The sequence below is a fragment of the Acartia tonsa genome, chromosome 2, assembly GCF_053477335.1.
Source record: "Acartia tonsa isolate MP-2025a chromosome 2, ASM5347733v1, whole genome shotgun sequence".
NCBI lineage: Eukaryota > Metazoa > Arthropoda > Copepoda > Calanoida > Acartiidae > Acartia > Acartia tonsa.
This window is the reverse complement of record NC_137261.1, coordinates 25,252,582-25,275,479: the sequence shown is the minus strand read 5'-3', so window position 1 is coordinate 25,275,479 and position 22,898 is coordinate 25,252,582. Positions and strand designations below refer to the sequence as shown.

General features: G+C 30.0%; 2 protein-coding genes across 4 annotated transcripts; both read left to right on the top strand.

Moving 5' to 3' along the window:
- The first annotated feature begins 530 nt into the window (after window positions 1-530).
- LOC145307435 (uncharacterized) lies at window positions 531-16,518 on the top strand. Of its 3 annotated transcripts, XR_013875470.1 has the most exons (18): window positions 531-662; window positions 1,983-2,058; window positions 2,400-2,482; window positions 2,597-2,650; window positions 2,879-2,926; window positions 3,013-3,076; window positions 3,231-3,294; window positions 3,491-3,559; window positions 3,726-3,770; window positions 3,930-4,029; window positions 8,433-8,552; window positions 8,653-8,747; window positions 8,935-9,031; window positions 9,171-9,290; window positions 9,382-9,474; window positions 9,910-10,018; window positions 10,392-10,633; window positions 10,961-11,043. XR_013875470.1 is itself a non-coding variant. In XM_080149880.1 (16 exons), exons 1-16 carry the CDS (start codon window positions 10,570-10,572, stop codon window positions 16,379-16,381), a joined length of 1,416 nt encoding a protein of 471 aa, XP_080006006.1. In that variant the 5' UTR covers window positions 10,437-10,569; the 3' UTR covers window positions 16,382-16,518. The 3 variants fall into 3 exon arrangements, 2 of the variants coding, with proteins under 2 accessions (XP_080006006.1, XP_080006016.1); XM_080149880.1 differs by lacking the exons at window positions 531-662; window positions 1,983-2,058; window positions 2,400-2,482; ... (11 more) ...; window positions 9,382-9,474; window positions 9,910-10,018 and adding exons at window positions 11,371-11,424; window positions 11,687-11,734; window positions 12,052-12,136; ... (9 more) ...; window positions 15,934-16,051; window positions 16,218-16,518 and having other exon boundaries at window positions 10,437-10,633; XM_080149890.1 differs by lacking the exons at window positions 531-662; window positions 1,983-2,058; window positions 2,400-2,482; ... (11 more) ...; window positions 9,382-9,474; window positions 9,910-10,018 and adding exons at window positions 11,371-11,424; window positions 11,687-11,734; window positions 12,052-12,136; ... (8 more) ...; window positions 15,934-16,051; window positions 16,218-16,518 and having other exon boundaries at window positions 10,437-10,633.
- On the top strand, window positions 16,518-22,481 carry Wwox (WW domain-containing oxidoreductase). The gene is made up of 10 exons (XM_080149898.1): window positions 16,518-16,872; window positions 17,124-17,252; window positions 17,641-17,714; window positions 18,063-18,119; window positions 18,368-18,472; window positions 18,755-18,994; window positions 19,425-19,796; window positions 20,331-21,234; window positions 21,777-22,006; window positions 22,333-22,481. The coding sequence occupies exons 1-8, from the start codon at window positions 16,800-16,802 to the stop codon at window positions 20,505-20,507; spliced, it is 1,227 nt and encodes a 408-aa protein (XP_080006024.1). The 5' UTR covers window positions 16,518-16,799; the 3' UTR covers window positions 20,508-21,234; window positions 21,777-22,006; window positions 22,333-22,481.
- The last annotated feature ends 417 nt before the right edge of the window (window positions 22,482-22,898 follow it).

Sequence of the window (22,898 nt, the reverse complement as noted above, 5' to 3'; positions counted from 1 at the left end):
CTTGACTTTTTATCAACAAAAATTCAACACCGACTGACATAAGAATGTGTGTGTGTGTGTCCATTGGTTTCCCAAATAGACATATATTCTCTAACATTATTATCCCTAAAATTGTTTTATTCATCAATTTTCTTTCAACTCATTTGTTTATTTTTGATACTTTCCATGTTTTATTCATTTCTAAAAATATGAAAATGTTAATTAAAAACTTTACTTTGTCAATGATGTATACTTGTTGGCTCATCAAACTTTAGTATTAGAGAAAAAACGTCACAATATATTTTTTGCAAGAGCCGTCGCTAGCAGAAAGCGCGCATTATCCTTAAAATGCCGCTGACTTTTATTTTACTGTCTAATACCAAATAATCAATAATCGGATTTTAATTAAATTATTTAGAATTAATATACTCAATTATACTTAAATGTATCCTTTTGAATCTAACCTAATCTAAAAGTCGATTTTAAGGTCGATATGGGGATTTAAACCTAATAGATTCGAAATAAAATATATATTGTCAAAGACGACATTTAGCAATACAATAAAGTAGCGGAATTATCAAAACGGTTGCGCATCAAAACAAAAAAATTGTTTATATTTTAAGTCTGTTGAAATTAATGGAAATTTTCTCTGATGTTTTCAATGAATGTGATATTTGTTACTTGTAAGTTTATAATTTTTTACCTGATTTATCATATATTCATTTTTAAGTTATTTTAATCTTGTTATATCTCCTAAAAACGGTTGGAGACAAATATTTTAACTTTTTTTTGTATATGATTTGAATTCCTCTATTTTTTTCGACGACGTACAAATGCTCTTATTTGTACCACCTAATGAATAGAATGCACTGCAGTTTTGTCAAGTATAATGCGCGCACTGTGGGATGAGCATTCTGCACAATACACAAAATCTCCGATTTCAACTCCGACCCGTCACGGAAGAGCGCATTTTTTACGAAAAATAGGGCTTTTTAAATCTTATTTTTAAGTGATTTATGTAAATATTTTAGAACTTTTTTTTCCGAATATCTACTTTTAATTATTTGAATTAATATAAATGCTTTAAAAAAAAATAATTTTTGAGCACAGATAAACAAAATTACCCCTGAAAAATTACCAATAACGGCGCTAAAATATCTGTTTATTACTTGCCTTGCAAATACAATAGAAATATAAAAAAAAGATGTTTGGGATAAAGGAATTCTTCATGAACATTTAAAAAAAAAAAATTTCAAATCGGTCAACACTAAGTCCACCGAATTTTACCGAAACTAATGTTCACTGTTTTAGCCTAAATTTCGTAAAAAAAAAGGTTTTTTTTCGACTTTCTGTTATTAAATAAAAAAAATTAAAAATATTCTTAAACTACTGATAATGGAGAATTAAATAATCCAATTATTTTTTATCTATCTTAAAGTTTGTAGGAGTTATGATCGTTTTTATTTCACTGCCCCTAAATTTTTGCCTACATTTGCCACAAAGCTGCGCGCAGTGATATAAAATCGAAAATTTAACTATTTTTGCGATTAAGAGCTTAAAAACCACTTTTTTGACAAAGTTGAAGAATTTTATACATAATATTTGATTTTGCTAAACAACTAACAAGTATTCATGTATAAATTACTTGATTTAGAAATTTTCCATAAATTTCTGCGAACAGTTATCATTTTTAGCTTAAATTTGGTTAAAAAGTATTTTTTTCGACTTTTTGCTTAGCAAATAAAAAAATAAAAAAAGGTTTTTCTAAAATTACTGTTAATGGGGAATTAAATAATTAAAATATTATTGATATATCTTAAAATTTGGAGGAGTTATGATGATTTTTATTTCTTTACCCCTAATTTTCAACCTACAGTGACGACAAAGCTGCAGTGAATGCTAAAATTTTCAAAGGAACAACGTGCTCTAAGTACAAGAAATGAAGAATTCTCAACAAAATATGTTATTTAATTATATAAAACCATGCATATTATTGCTTTTAGACATCTAAAAAGATGGATGAAACGGCAGGCGAATTTAAATTTCGATGGAGCACAGAAGAATCTGAAAGGTTTAAAGGTAAAATACTCATTAATGATAATTTAATTCTTAAGTTTTAATTTCAAGAAAATCAGTTTTCATCTACCTAGTCAGGTTTACCTCTAGGAGATGTAAAATTAATGATACAAACGTATTTGCTCCGCTTGCCTCAAAAGAGTCGTGGTTCATTTATTTGAGAAACATGGTAACCTCAGACCCTCTGAAAATTATACAAAAATTAATTCACAAGATAAATACTACGAAAGTACTATCGAGCTGTTTTAAAGATATTTTGCATCTTATAAAATATTAAGTAACTATTTGCATGCCATTATGGCAAAATGAGAATAAATAATATTTTTACAACCAAATCGTTTTAGAACTTGTGATAAATGGCAATAAAGGAGAATATTATGAAATATTGAAAGCTCGGTCATCTGCTCTTTGCAATGTTAAAAACAAGGTGAGAGACACTATTATGAGGAAAATGACCTCAGATGTTGATACAAATTCTTTTTATAAAATTTTAATGAATTTTAAAAATAACATTTCAAATAGGTATATGTTTTCTTATTAGATTTGGCAAGAGATCAAAGTTTCAATGGTCAAGGAGTTCCCAAGACTAGAAAAGGAAATTATTGAATAGAAAAATCATAGCAACAAAAAAAGGTTTTCCTTGTTATGTGAATCCTATGTAAGAAGCATTGAAGTTTTTTTAAAGTTAAGCCTAAAAATGTTTAAACTGCCCTTCCACTGCTAGAAGCTGGGGCGCAACCACTAGTATATAAAAATATGAAGTCGATAGTTAGGAGAATTATCTATCATACAGAAATATAATGAATTCAATAATGATTACCAGATGTCAATCTTTCAAATGAAGAATCATCTAAAATGTCTCCAGAGAAAGGTAAATTTTTATTGATAGATTTAAAAATTTTGTTTTAATCTTTAAGTTGATGAGAAGATTGTACATTATTCGCTATCATATTTTAGTATGTAGACGATGCTATGACCATACCACGTGGTGACCTTACCTTGCCTAAAACTACAGACGAAGGTTAGAGTTTAATTTTTATTATACTAATACTTTTAAGGCATTTTTTTTGTGGACATTTTCTTCCTATAGTTACTTATTTTTTCAAGTAATTCTTTGAATGTTAGATACCTAGATAGTGTTAAATTTTATTTAATATTACTTTTGATGTTTTTAGGATCTGTATCTTTAAGAGAGAAGTATGCACATTACATAGACAATACCGACAGCTTCCAAGACAGGTGTGCTCAAAAAAATAATATTAATAAACATTAATACATGGAGGTGTTGTATATTTCCCGCAGGGAGTTGGGGGAAACCATGGTAAAGAGATTAAGTATTTTTTTCTTTTAAATTGGGTCAAGAAAGATTTCTAACTGAATGGAAAATATACACCAATGTTTTGGGATTTTTAAAGTATTATTATTATGATTGCAGTGAAACAGTAGATGCTGACGATTTTGAAATGATTGAGAGCAAGTTTAATCCAGATAGTGAAGGTCCCAGGTACAAATTAGAATTTCAGAAAATATCACCCTTCATGTTCAAAATTTTTGTCTTTGTTAATTTGAAGGAAATCCATTTATCTGGTATACCTATTTTTCATTGCCTACTGGAATTAGATATATTTTGTTCTGGTTTTTTTTTTTGATTGATTTAAAAATTATTTAAGGATTCAGCTGGATGAAGTTATCTGCTTGAACGTTGGGGGAAGAAAGTAAATTAATATTTGATTTCTAAAATACAAAATATCAATATGTCGATGAAATTGCATTTCAATAGCAAATATATAAAAGTGTGTTCCAATTACAACATACTAACCTGTTTATTTTTTAACTCTTAAAAAGAATCTTTGCCAAAATTATTCATATTATAGATTTTTTACTAGCTGGCAGACACTGGCTAAAGAACCAAATTCTGAACTGGCCAAACTTTGCGACCCTGAGGCAGTGCTATCACAACGAATAGTATTTAAGGTATAAATATCTAATACAGTGGAATCATTTTCCTTCAAATATTTGTTTAATACCTACTGTTCTAAAGTGTCCAAATTTATTAATTACTTTTTATCAGAAACATATAAATAATGACCTAAGCTATGTGTTACTAACTTAATAACTTTAAATATTTTTTTTTTTGATTCTTTATTTGTCTTAATTATATACATAAAAAAGTTTACATCTGAATTATAAGAGTTATTATAACAATATTAACAATATTAAATAAAGATTTTTCCAAGATATTCTCTTTAAAAAAAAGTGTTAGTTGATTGTAAACCAGAAGTAAAAAAAAAGAGAAAGAAAAATTGCCGTTTATCATAAAAGGTGTACATTTAAATTAAGTTAAGACTTATTCAACAAATCTATTCTCAAAATATGTCAATTTTATACTAAAAAAATAGAACTTCAGTAAGTTCTATAAAAAAATAAGGGTCATTAAGAAATTTAAAAAATGTTTATGATACAAATATTAGGTCAATACTAATCCTAAATATACACTGATTAAAACTGTGTAAAAGATACAAAGCTGAACTTTAAATTGTAAATGATGGATAAATAACAGCTTATACCAATAACGAATTTAATTCGGGGAAAAAATCACGAAACCTATACATGTTTTTCAGCTGTCGTTGGGGGGCAACACATCGTAATATTGACGTCCTCTCCATTTGCCCCCTAAATATTATTTTAGAATTAACTCCATTGTTTGTTATACCTATCCCTGGATAAATAAGTGTGGCCTGTTAAATGAAAACTGCAGAATGCTTTAATGGGCAGACTACCGAAAGCTTCACCTCAAGAATGTTGTTTAGGTTATGCACTGACCCTCTATTGGATGAGGTAATTTTTCTTGTCTTTCACCATGTGAAAAACAGGCTTAAATTCACATGGTTAAAGTTAGAATAACAAGAAATAATAATCCTCGGGATCATAATTTTTTTCTACTATACTAATTTATCAATACCCACCTATAAACTCTACAGGTGAGATGAAGTTGAGGTGAAATACTTAAGTGTGTCTAAAGATTTGGTGTGTTTGTTGTAAGTGTAAAGTATAGGAATTATATATTACATATGGATTTGAAAAAACAAACACTTTTAGAAGTGCCCTCATTTGCAGGTAGTTTTCTTTCTATATTCGAAGTATGACATTTATCCAGGGTCGAATTGATATGTTGTTAATTTTTCATATCCTAATTTATAATTTTTGTTTTTGAGCAAAAATTTTCTTTGAAAGGAAATAAATTCAAGTAGATTTGAATTTAAAGGGATCTTTTTTTTCAGTCTTGACTGAAAGATAAAAAATAACACAAGTGTAATTTCAATATTAACTACATTAATAAGGTATCTGGTAAGCGTTTTTGGGACTCCTATTAACAGCCAGCTTGAGTCGAAATTAAATTCCATATTCTGTAGAAATTCTGTGAAGTAGTTTGATGTAAAGTTTGTGGTGACGGGACAGTCCAGAAAAAAGTGCTGTGTTGTTTCTCTCGGTGCGGGTAGATTCCGATCCAACTTACAAAGTGTACATTCTGGAGATTCTGGCCTAAAATTAGAGATATTAGCGTTAAAATAGTTATAATTGTTTATGGACCTAAATGCGAATTCTCGGATATTTATTGGTAAAAAGGAAAAAGTCCATACTTTTTGCCATTTACGCTCTCTCTCTATGTCAAATTCTCTTATTTTCGCCCAGTTATACCTATTTAAGTAAGACTTACACTTTTCTATCCTCTGATCATCATTTGATAAGAAGTAACGGAAATGTTTTGACTTTACTTTTGGCTTTAAAAAAAGTGAACTGATTTTAGTTTGGGGCTTTGAAAGTTTACACCTATATAAAGCAATATTGTGCTGAACAAATCCTCGAAGTCTCAAAAATTCCATGTAATTAAAATTGACCTTTGATTTGATGTTAAAGTTTCTATAATCTAGACAAATATTATCAATATTTAACAGGTCTCCAAAACAAATTGACTTTATATCATTTTCATAGCGTACCCATGTTGTTTCTGTAAAAATTGCCCTGCTTACAATTTGTTTTTCACTATTACAGAAGAAATTATTTTTAAAAATTCTCATATCTTTTATGTTATCATGGTTTAGCCAAAATGAATTTGAAAATATTATATATGATTCAATAATTCTAGATAAAATAGGATTAATATTCTTATCTAATTTTTCATTGAAATAAAATGGATCATTTGCTTGACATCTAGTATTTTTTATTTCTAAAGCCCAAGTATCTACTATAGATAAGGATTTTTTATACATTAAAATATCTAAAGAGCGTAAAAAATCTATTACTTTTGGTATTCCTAAACCTCCATTTTCAACACTTGAAAAGATTTTAGATTTTGCAATTGCTCTACTTTGACATAAGAAAGAAATAATGAGATTTTCAATTTGCAAAATTATTTCTTCAGATGGAAAGACAACTACCCCTACATAATTCAGTAAAGGTAACATGAATCCCTTTATAATTGCAATTTTTCCAGGTGTAGTAAGGTAGAAAAGTGCCCAAAAATTTCTAACTTTTGACATTTTAGTGACAATTTTGTTCCAATTATTTTGCATATTAGACAGTTTTGAATCAAAATGTAAACCTAAAATATCAAAATCATCAACCAATTCAATACCCATTAAATCCAATTCCAGAAAAAAATCATTTGATGGCTTCCTACCTATAATACAAATTTTGGTTTTGTTTACATTAGTTCTTAAATTAGAAACTTGTGCAAAGTAGGTAAGAATTTGAAAAATAGTTTTTAAAGCAATGGCAGTTGGAGTAAATGCAACATTACAATCATCGGCAAATGCTGATTCAGGGTCTGGCTGTGTATCTGTGTCGGTCAATTTAAAAGGTATAGCTCTTGGTATTACAATTTCATTGTTAATTGATAAAATAAGTAATAAAGGAGTTAGGGCAATTTTAAAAATGTTAGGACTTGGCCTATCACCTTGCATATAACCAACTTTCATGGGAAAGTTAGGTGTTATTCCAGTATCGGTCAGAATGTGGGCAAATCTATCATTCATGCATGTTAAAATCATATTTATCATATTTGGGCCAAAATTCATAAATTCCAATACATCTCTTAAATAACCATGTCCAATACAGTCAAAGGCTGAGTGAAAATCAATTAAAGCAATTGCTAGAGACGAGTTGGAAGCTAAAGTTTTAGAAATTAGTTCATAAATTTGAATCAAATTTTCCTGAATAGTGTATTTAGAAGAATAAGCTTTTTGAGATCTGATATTTATTTTGTCAATTACTTTTTTTAACCTATTGTCAATAACCCCAGAGAAAATTTTGTACACAGTAGACAAACAAAAAATTGTCCTCCAAGATTTAATTTTTGAAAGGTCAGAATTTTTTTTGGCTATAAGTCTAATTTTACCACATCTTAGCATGCCTCTTAACTGTTTTTTATTAATCATTTCTTTAAAGCCTCTCAGTAAAGGTAAGCTTAAAATGTCCCAAAACTTAACCAACATTCTATAAGGAATACCATCTGGTCCTACACTAGAATTTAAATTAGCTGAACAAAGTGACTCTTTTAATTCATTAATAGAAATGTCTGCCTCTAATTTTTCTCTATCTGTGTTATTTAATTTATGTTCTAATATTTTTGGGTGATTTACATTATTGCCTAAAAAATCAAAGAGAGAAGAATTGGAAATAAAGGCTGTGCCAAATTTATTTTTAAAGTGATTTGTTAAAAACTCATTCCTTTCATTCTCACATGTAAAAGATTCACCTAAGTCATTCTTAATTTGTGAGATAGAGTCAGCTTTTTTTGAATTTTTTAGCAAACTACTAAATGCTTTTGAGGCCTTTTCTGCATTTAAAATGTGGAAATACCCAGAAGTCTCTAACCTACGATAATTTTCTTCATCTTCCATTTTACTCAGACTGTTTTCAATATCAATGATTTTATTAAGTACAGTATCATCTGTGACATTTCCACACTTCAATGACTTTGACAAATCTTTTTGTATTTTTCTACTGCTCTTAAGAAAGTTTGATTGAAAGCTTATTATAGAATTTTTAATACAATTTAATAAAACTTCAAGGAAAGCATCATGACTAATATTTAAAGGCATTTCATACAATTCATTTAAAGGAGGAAGTAAATCAAAGAGATAATTTATAGCCCTATCTTTTTGTTCAATCCAGAACAATATTAGCCTATCATTTTTAAATTCTGTCAAACTTAGGTCATTCTTTAATCTAAATGCTAAACTTATCTGAGAAATAATGTCTTGTAGATGTAGCTTGTTAGGAACTTCACAATGTTGTAGAACCAGCTCGTATACATGGATTCTCACACCCTCAGTAAGACCATCAATATCTAATAAAGAAGAAACTTTAAATAGGATGGTGCGTATTTCATCGATAGGGACTGTGAAAGATTTCGCCTTATCTTGGAATATTTGAGAGATGGGGAACTAAAAAGAGGGATTTCTGAAGATATCCTTTTTGGACTTCTAATTGAGGTATCAATAAAGAATTTAATTTCTAAAATACCTATTTTCTAAATTTCGTTAACAATTTCTAACCATTAAAATGAACAGTCTTAAACAATATTTCATTTAGGCAGAACATTTTCAGCTAGCAAAACTAAAATCTGAGATAAATTTTCGCCTGCAAGAACTATGTGCTGTTATTTGCATTAATGTCGGCGGTACCAGGTATAAACAACAAACTTAAAAATTAAATTGTAATTTTCTTAGTAGAAAGTTTATATTCTGTACATTATGAATTGTATACAAAAAGATATGAATATATGAATTTAGAAACTTTTTGGCTGTTAATTGATAATACAAAGTACCTACCTACACAATAAGTAGGTATGAAACTTATTGTTCATTTTTTTAGGTTTGAGACTACACGAGAAACCTTGAAGAGAGAACCTGAATCTGTTTTGGCTAAAATATTTGATCCTGATACAAATGAAAGCCCAATTTTGATTAAGGTAATAATAATGAATAATGATTTATTTTGTAGAATTTTGCGATAATTTCATTTTTTAATATTTAAAGAACTTTCGGGTTAGACATTTATCAAGGCATGTACCAAGATAAACTACCTATTACATGTTATTTTCATAATAGGATGGCAGCCTATTCTTGGATCGGAATCCTGACGTATTTAAAGTTATTTTGAACTACCTACGTCTAGGAGAACTGTGTCCTAGTGTTGTACATAATGAAGCTTTGATATGGTCCTTGCAGGTAGTAATATGTAATTTAACAACTTTTTTATTGAAATGATTTTTTTAATATGAAATTAAATGGTAGGTACCTAGGTATTATACATATTTAGAAAGAAGCTGAGTTTCTGAAATTATCTGAATTGAAAAAAATGTTAGAAAAATTATCATACATCCAGTTTGAAGTGAACGGCACTTTGTACAAGGTATCTTTAAAATTAGACTTATTTGTTAAATATACAATGATATGTATAATGTATAACTAGTTTAAAATATCGAAGCTACTCTATGATTCTTTTATCGGTCCGTCTGTAATGCTATAGAGGTAATGCGATTTTTCAGCTGCTTTATAAGATAAACAGCTGAAATTGTTGGTGAAGATCCTTCTATGAGCCTCTGCTTTATGATTTACTAGGTCCGTCGGTCTGTTGGTCATGCATCAAAAGACAAAAATAGTTTTTTATACCTTTTTTTCTTTTACATATCAACTAATCATCTTCTCTATATTTTACTTTAACCGTTTGTCCATCTATGATTTGTTCTGCTTCGCTACTGATGGATGATGCCATCCTTGTTATTTTATATTTTTATCTATTTACAATTAAAATATAATCCATATAATTGTTTGTTTGTTTGTTAAGGAGTTAAAGGCCACTGTGATTAAGAATTCAGATTCCCTTTTAACACGTATAGTGAACGAAAATTGTGAAAATTTGGACAGAAGTCAACCAATATTGTTCAATATTTCAGGAATAATACAAAAAATACCTTCTTTCTTTTTATGGCCGGTCAAGTATGATATTAAAACATAAGCGGCTACGCCCCTTGCGGCCATTATGGACACTTTGATGAACCTTATGTTTTATTTTTAAAAGTTCTTGGAAGGGTAGTTATAAACCTTCCCAAGACCTGTGACAAGCTACATTTTAAAAGAGAACCATATCGATTAGGCGGTTAGCGAGATCCTTCGGTACACACAGGGATCCTTTTACTTTATTATAAAAATTCACCACTTTCCACATTAATTATCTAAGCTTAATCAGTCAAAAAAAGGCAAAGAGCACTTTTTTTCTTTTGTTAAGCCCCAACTGAATTTTTATAAAGGTATTTTTGATATATTCAGAACCAGAAAAGTTCAAACTTCTGTGGCAAAAAAGATTGCTGAGAATCTCAAAGTCAACGTCTTTATGTACATCAAACAAGTTCCATGCCCTTACAGAAATTGCAAGGGCATTTAGATTCCTGGATGATGATGAAAAATTGTCTTTTTAATCCTATTGTTACAGATAAATAAACTTAAAATGGAAGATTCAGGAGGGGAGTTTAAATTTAGATGGAGTTTTGCTGAATCAGAAAGATTTAAAGGTAAATTATTCGAGTTGTTATTATTATAGAATTCAGAGATCTTAAGGGATAAGACAATGTATGATAAATTGTTTTACATTAACAATGATAAAACATAAAATTATCCCTTTTTTAGATTACAATTAGCGGTTGAAACGTTTGGACACAGTCAAAATTTGATATAATTCTCCAAGGTTGTTAAGCCAACGATTAAGAAAGCTTTATCAGGACTAGTTTAATAAACAGCCTAATGTCCCCTACCTCTCTGCATAGAATTAATTCTTTGCTATCAGAATGACTGTTATTAGCTTTATCTTAATTGATTTTATCATCCTTGTTAATGTTTAGATCTTGTAATAAATGGAAATAATGGAGAGTATTACGAGATTATCAGAGCAAAATCTTCCGGACTTCAAGATGTTAAAAAGAAGGTATTTAAAAGCGCTTTTGATATTTAATTAAAACTTTAAAAGTACTAAAATCCATTTTACATATGAAAAGTTAAAGAAAGCCTGCAAGAAATACCCCGCTCTAACTATTGAAAGACGTAAATTAATTTCTAAATTTCTGTCATGAGGTGTGGAAAGCTTTCAAAATATTCATGTGCCTAAAATATAATTTTAAAATGCATACCTTTTGTTATTGAAGGCGAAGCTAGAGGCTTCAAATTTTGGGTATTGTGTCTACTGATGGCAGTCTAACAGCAGTTAGAGCAGTGTATTTTTTGCAGGCTTCCTTTTACCAGTTATTGTTTTAAGGTTTGGACAGATATAAAGAAGACAATGGTGATTGAGTTTCCAAGACTTGAAAAGGAATATATCACATATCAATTATTTAAATTGTTTTTTTTAAAGATAAACTTTTTAAGTTGATAGAAATTATGCTTCTCTAATTATTAGGATTGTTGATTTGAAAGAGAATAGACAATGACATACTAGATTTTTCAGCCTATTCATGAATCATAATTAGACTGAATTTCGTCAATGAATTATGTCGGACATTCGAACATGTTAACCCTAGTTATATAGTAGCTGCGCTACCTAATAAAAATTAGAAATGTGAATTATTAATCAGATGTCAGTGTATCAAATGAAGAATCATTGGAAATGTTTGCAAAAGAAGGTAAACTGATGTTTTATTTGAAATTACTTTCTTTATATATTTCTTTTTATGATTTTTTGAAAAGAAGGTCAACAAAAAGTGGGTATTTATTTATTTTGAGGTTATTTTAGAGGGCAAGTGTGCTATATTTATTATTTATATCAAAATATTCCAAATTTTCATGGTTTGTATTTACATGAAAGGGCAGTAGGTAATTTTTTTCAATTCGAAAAGGCATCAGTTTTTAAGAAAACTAGTCATGTTAAGTTAGAAATTAACCCTTCTTTAATATCAAGTTACTTGTAGCTAGTTATATAAGATGTATACAATTTTTTAAGTATGCTGATGATGCTATGACAATACCCCGTGGGGATCCAGCTGCCGCTAACCTACCCAGAGCAAATAGTTATGAAGATATAGAAGGTTAGAAGAATTTTAAAGAAAATTAGAATATTAATAAATAATGGTCTTAATATGATTCATTTCTAAAGTCTTTTGATTCTTGATCTACTCTTCAAAGCAAATTAAAGAAGGTGCAGAAGATGTTAAAAAGATTACTTTTATCATCTTATCAAATTTTATTTTTTTATGACATCTTTATAATTGTATTGTAAAGTAGAAAAAGTTAATCATTAATTTTTTCCTTCAGATGCTGCAACCCTAAAAGAAAAATACTCACATTACGTTGACAATGACAGTTTACACGACAGGTAAAATTAATTATAATTAAAATCACAATAAGTATGTGGATCTGTCTTAGTCAAATAATTATTTAATCATTGTGATAACTACTATAGTGTAGGTTATTCATAGGAATTTGAACGACCCAACCAACCTTTGTATTTACCCAGAAGTCGTAATTCAGCAATTTAATTTAATTTATGTCGGTAAAATAATTTTTATTTATACAGCTTTTTTAGAATCCTATTCCTGGTATTTACAAATAATTGCTGAAACATAATGATTAAAATTTTATTTATTCTTAGTGAACCTCTTGATGGTGCAGATTTTGATATGGAGGAAAGGAAATACAACCCAAGTGCCAATGTTCCAAGGTGTCTTTTATTTTTTTATCTGATCTAAATCTGTTACTAGAATTTATGTAATATACAATTCTTAAGTATGTACAATGTACACATGTGTTAAAAGGTAGATAAATCACATAAATGTCTAACGTTAATTTTTCAGCGATCTTTATTGTTTTCTAGAGAAGGTTTTGGGCTATTTTGTTTGACGTCTTTAAAGTAAAACATCGACTGGACTTTTGATAAACAATATTTTAATGTCGGGGAATCACTTCCGACTTGGGCATAGCAAAAGTTTGATTTTTAACCTATAAAACTTAATTATGTGAAAAATGAGTAGGTAAAAGATATCACTGTTTTGTATGTATTTAGGATGAAATTTGATGAAGTTATATGTTTGAATGTTGGTGGAACCAGGCATTGAGAACAAATATAAACCTCCTAATATTCGTATAATATGAAATTTAAAGTATTGAACAACAAATGGCAGGTGTCCCACGTCCATTGATTTGTTACCAAGCACAACAACAAAAACTTAAATTCTGACAATATTTTAAACTAAACTAAACAAAGGTTAACTTATTCTTAATGAATGGTGATTAGATTTTACACAGCGTGGCACACTCTGATGAAGGAGCCAGGCTCACAGCTGGCTAAAATGTGTGATCCGGAGGCGGTTCTTTCACAGCCAGCCGTTTTCAAGGTATGGTTTTATTTTCATTAGAAGTTCTTCTGCTTTTGAAATCATTAAAAAGGGGAATAGTCTTTGTTTTTGAACCAGTGTTTGTAATCCTAAGATAAAATCTAAAAGGACATAAGCTGTTGCCGGTTTTCATGGGCAATAAAAATCATCTAAAAATATTTTTTTTGTTTAACTCAAAGTTATCCAATGTCTAGTTGGCATTTTTGTAAACGCCAAGGTATCTTAGAAAAACTAACTTTTTAGAGAAAAAAACTTAATTTGGTGCTAATTGTAGTTTTTTTTCAGATTAAGTAAAAAGTAAAATTCTTTATGTTTTTTTTTTAAGTTTAGCTTAAAATTAGTTTACCTTAGGGGTCTCGGTTGACAAAATATCGCTTAACAATGAAAGCAATCATTTATTTAAATGTGGTTTTTTTGTAGGATGGAGCTTATTTTATTGACAGAGACGCAGAGAGATTCCGCCTGATTCTGGATTATTTACGAGATGGAGAACTTAGGAGAGGCATTTCTGAGGATACTCTTTTTAGTCTTCTTATTGAGGTAGGAACATTTACATTTTACAATTTATCATGATGGGTGTAGGATAAATATAAAATAAACAGACAAAAATGTTCTTAAAATTTAAGTACAGTCAATTTATGTAATCTACAATTTAGGATAGGTATACAACTAGATTAAAAACGTCTACAATAATCGAAGTATAAAAATATTTTTTTTTTAAATTGCATTAAACTATCCTAAACTTCCATAGAAGCCAAGTACCTAAATAATGTATTTTTTTCCCCAAAAGAACAAAGTAAGTTTTAGAATAGATTTTTATTGTTCGTTGAAGCTGAAAATCAATCCTAATTCTAATAATATTTAGGTAGGGTATTCAAAACAAATTATTTTATTACAGGCTGAGCATTTTAATCTGGTAAAGCTCAAAGAAGAAATAAATTTCCGTCTTCAAGAATTGTGCTCAGTAATCACACTTAATGTTGGTGGCGAAAGGTAATTTACCACTGCAGTCTAAAGTTCAATAGGTAATCAAATAAAATTTCAGTGTCTTCTTTTTCCAGAACCTTCCTGGAATTAGATTCATTTGTTAAAATCTGCCTATGACTTACAGAAAACTTTCCTGGCAAATAGAATTCAATAGTCTACTGGACACTGAAATCTTAATCAAAAGATAGTTTTACATATTTGTTTTATTATTCATTGAATGTTCTGATACATTTTAAATAATTTGGCAATCTTTATACATCCTACAAAATATTCATTCGAAGATAATATTAGGTTTGAGACAACACGAGAAACATTAAAAAGGGAACCTGACTCAATTCTGGCCAAGATATTCGATCCTGAAACCACTGAGAGCCCAATTCTAATCAAGGTACGACATTAAATGGTTGCTAAGTTATTAACAACATCTCTATGAAAGCCACTTATAACAAATTTTCAAATATTTTTGACATAATTAACAAAGGTAGAAAGGATTAATATATAGAGAACCGTAAAACCTGGTGTTATATGCAATATACATACATTTAGAAACATCATTTAAGCTTAAAATTCCTTTTTAACATCATATGACCAGGCATTAGGAAGAAAAGTTAAAATTAACAAAAATCTGTACAAGCATAAGTAAAAAATATTTTGAGGTCTATTCTAATTGAGCTTCCTAGAAAGTTATATATACACGAATTGTTAGATTTCAAACTTAATCCTGTCTGCCTTTTAAACTTCTTTATTCTTTTTAGGATGGTGTTTTCTTTCTAGACAGGGACCCCTCGACATTCCAAGTAATTTTGAGCTACCTACGCCATGGTCAGCTCAAACCTAGTATTGCGGACAATGAAGCACTTGTTTGGGATTTACAGGTACACTTCATTATTTGTTTGAAAAGCATAAAATAAATATTAAAAAATAACTTAGTCTTTGCTCTTGCTCAAATTTAAATCATTTTAGGAACCTTTGTGTAGGTGCCTAAAACTATAATAAACACATACAAAAAATACAGTTGACTAGGGGTGAACTTTTAATTCGGAAGAAGATTCGTTAATATACAAGATAGACCAAGATTTTAACTGTGCTTTTTATCATTACTAGGTAGATCTAAAATACATATTCATCTTGATTTAAATTTCTAGAAAGAAGCGGAGTTCTTGAAGTTGACGGGCCTTGGTGAACAAGTAGAAAAATTAACAAGCATCAGAATAGAAGTAGCTGGTCAAATATACAAGGTAAGAGAAAGATAACTTCTTAAGTTGTAGTAGAAAATATGTTCATTTTATCCCAAAAAAAGGAATCAAATGATGAACACTTCATATTATGATAATGACTCTCCATTTTTTTGTAATTTTACTACCCCTAAAAAATCAACCTGCCACATCACCTAATCACCAATATTAAAATTTGTGTACCCTCGCCTTAAAAATATTTTACTTACATCTGTGTCTAATCTTATCAGTTGACAAAAGAAATTTCACTTAACTATAATGTATTTTTAGGAAACAAAGCTGACCGTAGCAAAGTATCCCTATTCGCTGTTGACCCGTATTGTGGCATACAAGTGTGATTCTCCTTTGGCTATCTGGGATGGAAGAAACAATATTCTCATTGATTTAGGAACATTATATTTTTAACTATATAGGTTTGATTCAAAAGGAACATTATTAAATTTTATCCCATATTTACAGTTCATTCTCTAGTTCTCCTATAATTGATTCTTTTTTGTGCTTTTATAACTAATTATTCAGTTTTTATATCAAAAATATAATAATAATTTTATCAGATACGTTCAAATTCCAGCAGCTTTGGAAAAAACGACATTTAAAGATAGTGAAATGCCAGCAGGACATCTCATTGGAGAATGATATATTCAGAGAGGTCACACTGATAGCCAGAGAAGCTAACTTTCTTTCTACAGAGGAGAAGCTTGACTTTGAATTGAATTAGATTTGCACAGCATTATTATTTCCATTGTATTTTTTACACTATGTATTTTATATTATGTATGAAAATTATTCTCTATTATTTTTATTTACTTTGGTACCTTAATATTATATTATTAATCTTATATACTGAATTCTGTTTCAGACATAAATTTACAATGGACAATTTTTATATGAATCTATTTGGTGTTTAAAGATTCAGTTGACAAAAAAAATGTTCCACATTATTAAAAGCTTAATATTGGAATATAATTACCATACAATCAAAATAGTAAACTGAATAAAGCATTCCATCAGACAGTGAATCAAAGCTTGGATGACAAATCAAATTCTTTGATATTTTGGATTCGACAAATAGGCGAAAATTTAGATACATAATTAACCAATCATTGTCAGTTAATTTTCCAAACTTACCAATCAGCATGCAGTATACACCAGAATCAGATAGTGAGGATGAACTACCACCTGGATGGGAAGAAAGAGCAACTTTAGCAGGTCAATATAGCTTTATTAAACAATTAGAAAAAATTTATGTATCCTAATATATATCTAGTAATAAGGTTTTTTGTATGTAGCTTAAGATTTAAAAAAAAACTGAACCAATAAAGTCCTTCAATTCAGGGAAGCTTCACATAGATCCTGGGTTAATTTTAAGCTTTTTTCTGTCTTTCCTTATCATTTCGAATACAAAGATCCTTGATGCTAGGGGAGCCATCGTTAGTATTGTATAAAGCATGTAATTTCAGGAGAAGTATATTACGTGGATCATGTGCAAAGTAGAACTCAGTGGACACATCCAAGAACAGGAAAGAGTAAAGCTGTGTCAGACAAACTTCCATTTGGATGGGAAAGACAAATACTGGAGGATAACAAAGGAAAATATTTATAAAATTCAACCTGAATTGTTTATTTTTTTATGCATAGGTATACCTAGGGGTTTATTAAACAGTGTTATTTATATTATGAAATTGTATACCTTCTGAAAAGGATGGTATTTTATTTCTCAATTTGGAATTTGTAGAGAGAGAGGGGACAATGGGCTTTTTATTACTCCAGCCCGCAAAGTTATATGATAACGGTTTCTTAATCGTTGGCATAACAACTTTCGGGGCTTTAGGGAATTTTGCTTGGTTGGTTCTTTAAGTCCAGTGTCCAAACTTTTCTAATTTTAATCTATAGAAGAGGTAATCAATGTACATCGATTTATTGGCCATAGTCTCAACCCTTTAGATCCCTACTGAATTTGATATTTATTATTGACAGTTGTTTATATTGACCATCAAAACAAGAGAACAACGTTTACAGACCCACGCCTGGCATTTGCTCAAGAAATTCAGGTTAGTATTATTGATTACGAACAGTTTTCAGTGTTTTGATTAAGAATTAAATTTAGTTGATTCACACTTGTGTTGCTCTTAAAAAAAAATTTCTAATAGGTTAGGGAAGGTTTATACCTATTTGGGGGAGGTAACACCATCCTCTCAAAAGAAATCGACAGTTTTTAAAAATAAAACGTTAAATAGAGGCCGTTGGTAGCTCATAAATCCTACCTTAGTTATTTTTAAGTTTTAAATTTCCTATCCACGCACAATTTATTTTCTCTGGTCTTTTCAATTTATTGCTTGTCAGTACTTTTGTACATTTTTAAAGTGAATGCATATTTTGACAATATATTTTTGTGTTAGGAATCTGGAGATCAGCAGTTTAGACAAAAACATGATGCAAGTACAACAGCTTTACAGGTAAATAATTTTTGACGAGACACTATACCTATGCAAAATCTTTTTCCTTTTTATGTCTTAAAAATGAATTTTAAAAAATCTATAACACTAGGTAGAATGATGTCTGTCTGTCTGAAAATTATGATCACGGTAACTGTTGAACCAATGGGGCTTTACTCTTCAGAGAATACTGGTCCTTTGTGGTTTTAAGCTATTTTTGTGGAGGGTTCAACAGGCAAGATCTAACAAACTAGCTGCATATTTTACAGGTTTTGCACGGGTTGGACATGACTGGAAAGGTGGCTCTTGTGACCGGAGGAAGTTCGGGTATTGGCTTTGAGACCGCTAGGGCTCTAGCCCTGCATGGTTGTCAGGTAACCTTTTTGAAAAACCTAATGGGCATTTACTCTATAAATTCATTAAAAGTTTATTTCAGTTATGGAAATATTGATTCCCTTTAAAAATCAGTTGATACCGTTGAGGCTAAAAAAACTAGTTTTAATCTTATAATTGTACATTCTATATCCGCGGAAAGCCGTTTATAATACGATACGAGAAATAATTAGATGGAACTAAAAAAATTTACCCTATTCTTATATAGGTATGGGACATATTATATCTTAATGAGATACCTGTTCAATTTGTGGTTAATTTAGGTAATTATAGCAGCCAGAAATGAAAAGAAAGCACAAGATGCAATCCAGAGAATTGTCAAGGAAAGGGCCTCAGCGAAACTCTCCTTCCTGCATCTGGATTTATCCAGTTTTGATTCTGTTCTACAGTTCACTAAAAGACTGAAAATAGTTCATCCTGTTGCTGATTATGTTGTGCTGAATGCAGGGGTCTTTGGTTTACCTTACAAACTGACTGATGATGGTTTAGAATATATTATGCAGGTATATTACAATCCATTTTTTTTTAAATTTATTTTATCTTTAGCAATAGTTTACACATTTGGTGCTTGTAATCCTTGGGTATAATTTTGTAAAGATCTTTAGACCATAATATCCATAGTTAATTATTTCATACCCAAAATCCTTAAAGGAACCTAATGTTTATTACCCAATCTTAGCCCAGGTAATGCTGGTGTCCTTCTTTCATCAATCGTAATGAATGAAACCTATAAGTAATGTGATGGAGAAATTAAAATCATTACATCTTTCCTTCCAGTCAAATGCGTTTATCAAGTCTAACTGTTCTTAATGTTGACCAAACGCATAGTATAATTAAACGCTTATTTAAAAACAGTTTGACATAAGCTCATTTGACTGGAATCTTACTCACAACTTTGCGAAAGCTCCTATTCCGTTATTTGAATATTTTCAGGTCAACTATGTCTCTAACTTCTACCTTGTGAGATTATTATTCAAGAATCAGATGTTAAAACCTGGATCGTGTATAACCATGATTACCAGTGAAAGTCACAGATTTGCACCTGTTACAAGTTTAGACTCAATAGATGGATTAGCAAGTTTCAATCCTCTGCCTTCACAATTTGTATCGGTAGATCAATATAATATCAGCAAGTTATTTATGCTTCTGTTTGCTCAATGTATTCATACTGAGTATGAGAAGTATGGTATCCAGTGCAGAGCTGTACATCCTGGCAACCTGATCTGGAGCCAGTTGGCAAAATCCTGGTGGCTCTACACTATCATTTTCTTCCTTGTCAGACCTTTTACTAAATCTGCTGAACAGGTATATTATATTTATTTTTTAAAGAGGCGTCGTAGCTTAGTGTTAACTTAATTTGAGACACCTGTCATACCCTGCGAGGTTGAGGTAATAGAGTAGCTTGACAGCGGATCAAATCATAATAAACTTTAACGAAGGGCTAGAGCTGGCCCTGGTGGCTATACAAAAGTGTTTCATCCTACTCCATGACTACTTAGAAACTAAAGCTAGGCTACACTCACTTATTTTTTAGATTTGAAGAAGCAAAACTGTTTTTTTTTTGCTATAAAATATATTTATTGTCCTATTTAAGTATTACTTTCAATGGGATAGATACACTATAAAAGGGTGTGGCCGTCATAACAACTTTAAGAACATAGTTATCTACGCAGTTTCTGTACTCACTTCCTCTCTCTGCACTTTTAAAATTGTCACACACTTGCTCCTACACAAAAACATTTGTTCAGAAAAATAATTACATTTATAAAACACTGATGTTCTTAATCTCAAATGATATTAGTTTGTCTATATTTATACTTAACATAATTAATTTCTTAGGCGGCTGGTAGTGTTGTCTTTAGTTTATGTAGCCCTGACCTCAAGCAACTAAAAGAATTTGTTTACATCAACAACTGTTTCCCAAGCAGGCCTAGTGACCATGTTGAAGATACAAGATATGCTGCTAAATTATGGCAGGCTACTAATAAATTGCTTGAATCAAAAAATAGACTTTAGGCAGAAAAATTTTGGGAGTTAATTTCTTATCTAAACTTCGTTAACAATAACCAAAAATAATTGAGGGAGAGGGGAATTGTTCAAAGATCCCGAATAAACTAGAGTTTAGAAACATTGGAAAAATTCATAATTCATAATTAGTTTTCTATAGGTAGGTAAACAGTTTAGGAAGATTTATTAATATAACATCAAACTCATTTTTTTTTACCTTTAGAATACTTAAGTTTATAACGATTGGTTAAATTTTCTTTGTTTTACGGAATCTCTGTATAATTCGTTAACCTACCCCTTTTTAATATCTAGTCTTTAAAGATAACTAAAGCTATTATTTTAAAATTAATGTTTCTGTTAGTCTTAAAATTGCCTTTGTCACGAAACCCTTCTTAATTGCATTTGTAATAATTATTATTAGTAACTAATGTGAATTGTGATATATTTTCTATGAGCTTTAAATATTGTAACATTGTTAGGTAGTTAATAATTGTAATTAATATTTATAATAAATCATTGTAACTCGTGTAGTAAAATATTTTTCAATTTTAAAAAATCAATACAAACCTAGTCAAATTATAAAAAATTTGGTTGATTTTTTTTCAGAAAATGAATTAGATACAAAAAAACCTTAAAAAATGTTCCCACTGGCGTCTTTGCCAGACGAAGCAACTAGAATTGTCCTAAAACATTTGAACATCAAGGATAAGAAAAATCTAAGACTTGTGTCTTCATGGTAATATGTTTCTTGTTTTTACTTAAAGTTTAATGATATTAATAGCAGTGTTTCGGAGCCGGAAGCCGTGGAGCCGCCATATTTAGCTGGAGCTGGAGCAGTAATTTTCGTTAAAAAACGGCTCCGGCTCCGGAATAGATAAATAAAGAGATTTTTTATAAATTATAATTTAGTAACTCTGTTTTTTCCTGTGCAAATGCCCCTTTTAAGTTTTTCAAGTCCATTTTTATCAAAAACTGAACTTTTAAAACCTTCAAAAGTCAAAAATAGACTTGGGAGAGATAAAAATATGTCGAGTTTTTCTTGATTTTAGGTCGGAGCTGGAGCCGTATCATCACAGACGGCTCCGCGGAGCCGGAGCTGCACTAAAATCAAACGGCTCCGACACGTTGAATTTAATAGTCTTTTAGCGGTTTGTTAAAAAAACCTTGAATAAACATGGTTTTATTAACGGAGTGTTTTTTTCTTCAAATTTTAAAGACTATTAGTAAAAATAAGTCTACAAGGTTTTAGCACTTTTTGATTAAACATTTTTTTTGCAGGTTCTCTTTCAAAATATGTTCCTTATCTCCAACACTAAGAAGATGGAAAATAGTAATCTTCTCAGAGAACTACAAATGTATTGGAGAAATATTGAGAGGGGTTGTGAACTCTAAACAAGGCAATTTAAGATACAGATTAAATCTTGTTTTCCATCCCTCCATGACAAGGTCTGCAGAGGCTAAGGAGTTTACCCAGAGTGTGTTGACTCAATGGAAAGATGATATAGCAGGTAGTTACAGCAGATGAGTTATTTATAGCATTGTATTACAGACAGCTTTTCGCTTATATTAAAATGATAAATTATACAAAGAAATTAGCCCAGGACTTCGGCCCCTCGGGGCTAACAAATCTGGTCTTAAAATTATGATTTTTATTTAATATTCGTAGAAAACTGGTCATAATACGAAATAATACATGATTTTTCAATATGGCTTAGAAACGGTTCTAATTCAGTTCTTTGTGGTTAAAAAGAAAAGCTTTATATTTTATAACTCCTTAAAGTTTTACTTGAATTTTGCCTCCTTTTATTTTATTTTAATAGTGTTGTTTTATTAGGCTTGGAGTTGCCAGTCTTGGGAGAAGAAACATATTTGTTGGAACCTGACCTAAAGTTCCCAAATCTAGAGCAGATAAATTTAAAAGTTCAGGTAACTGTATTTCTTGTTTAATTTTATGTCAAAAAAAATAATAGGAAGGTAATTAAGGGGGGGGGGGGAAGTTTTGACACATTTGCGTAAACAGGGAGTATAGGCTTTATCTTTGGACTGAGAGGATAGGTTATTAGGGATAAAATCATTCTTATATGATGAATTTTCCCAAGTTTTAAGATTTTTTGGATAGGCCTCCAAGTTCAGGAGCTGCAGGCCTCCAGGTCCTCTCTGTACAGGTAAAAATTAAAAAATAATTTTTTTTTTTGAGGAGTTAGAAGTCAACCTATGAAACAAAATATGCATACTTTTGAATGTTATTCACATATTTGAAGAAAAAAATGCATATTTTGTTTCATAGGTTGACTTCTAACTCTTCAAAAAAAAAATTTTTTTTTCATTTTTACCTGTACAGAGACCACCTGGAGGCCTGGAGCTCCGGAACCTGGAGGCCTATCCAAAAAATCTTAAAAC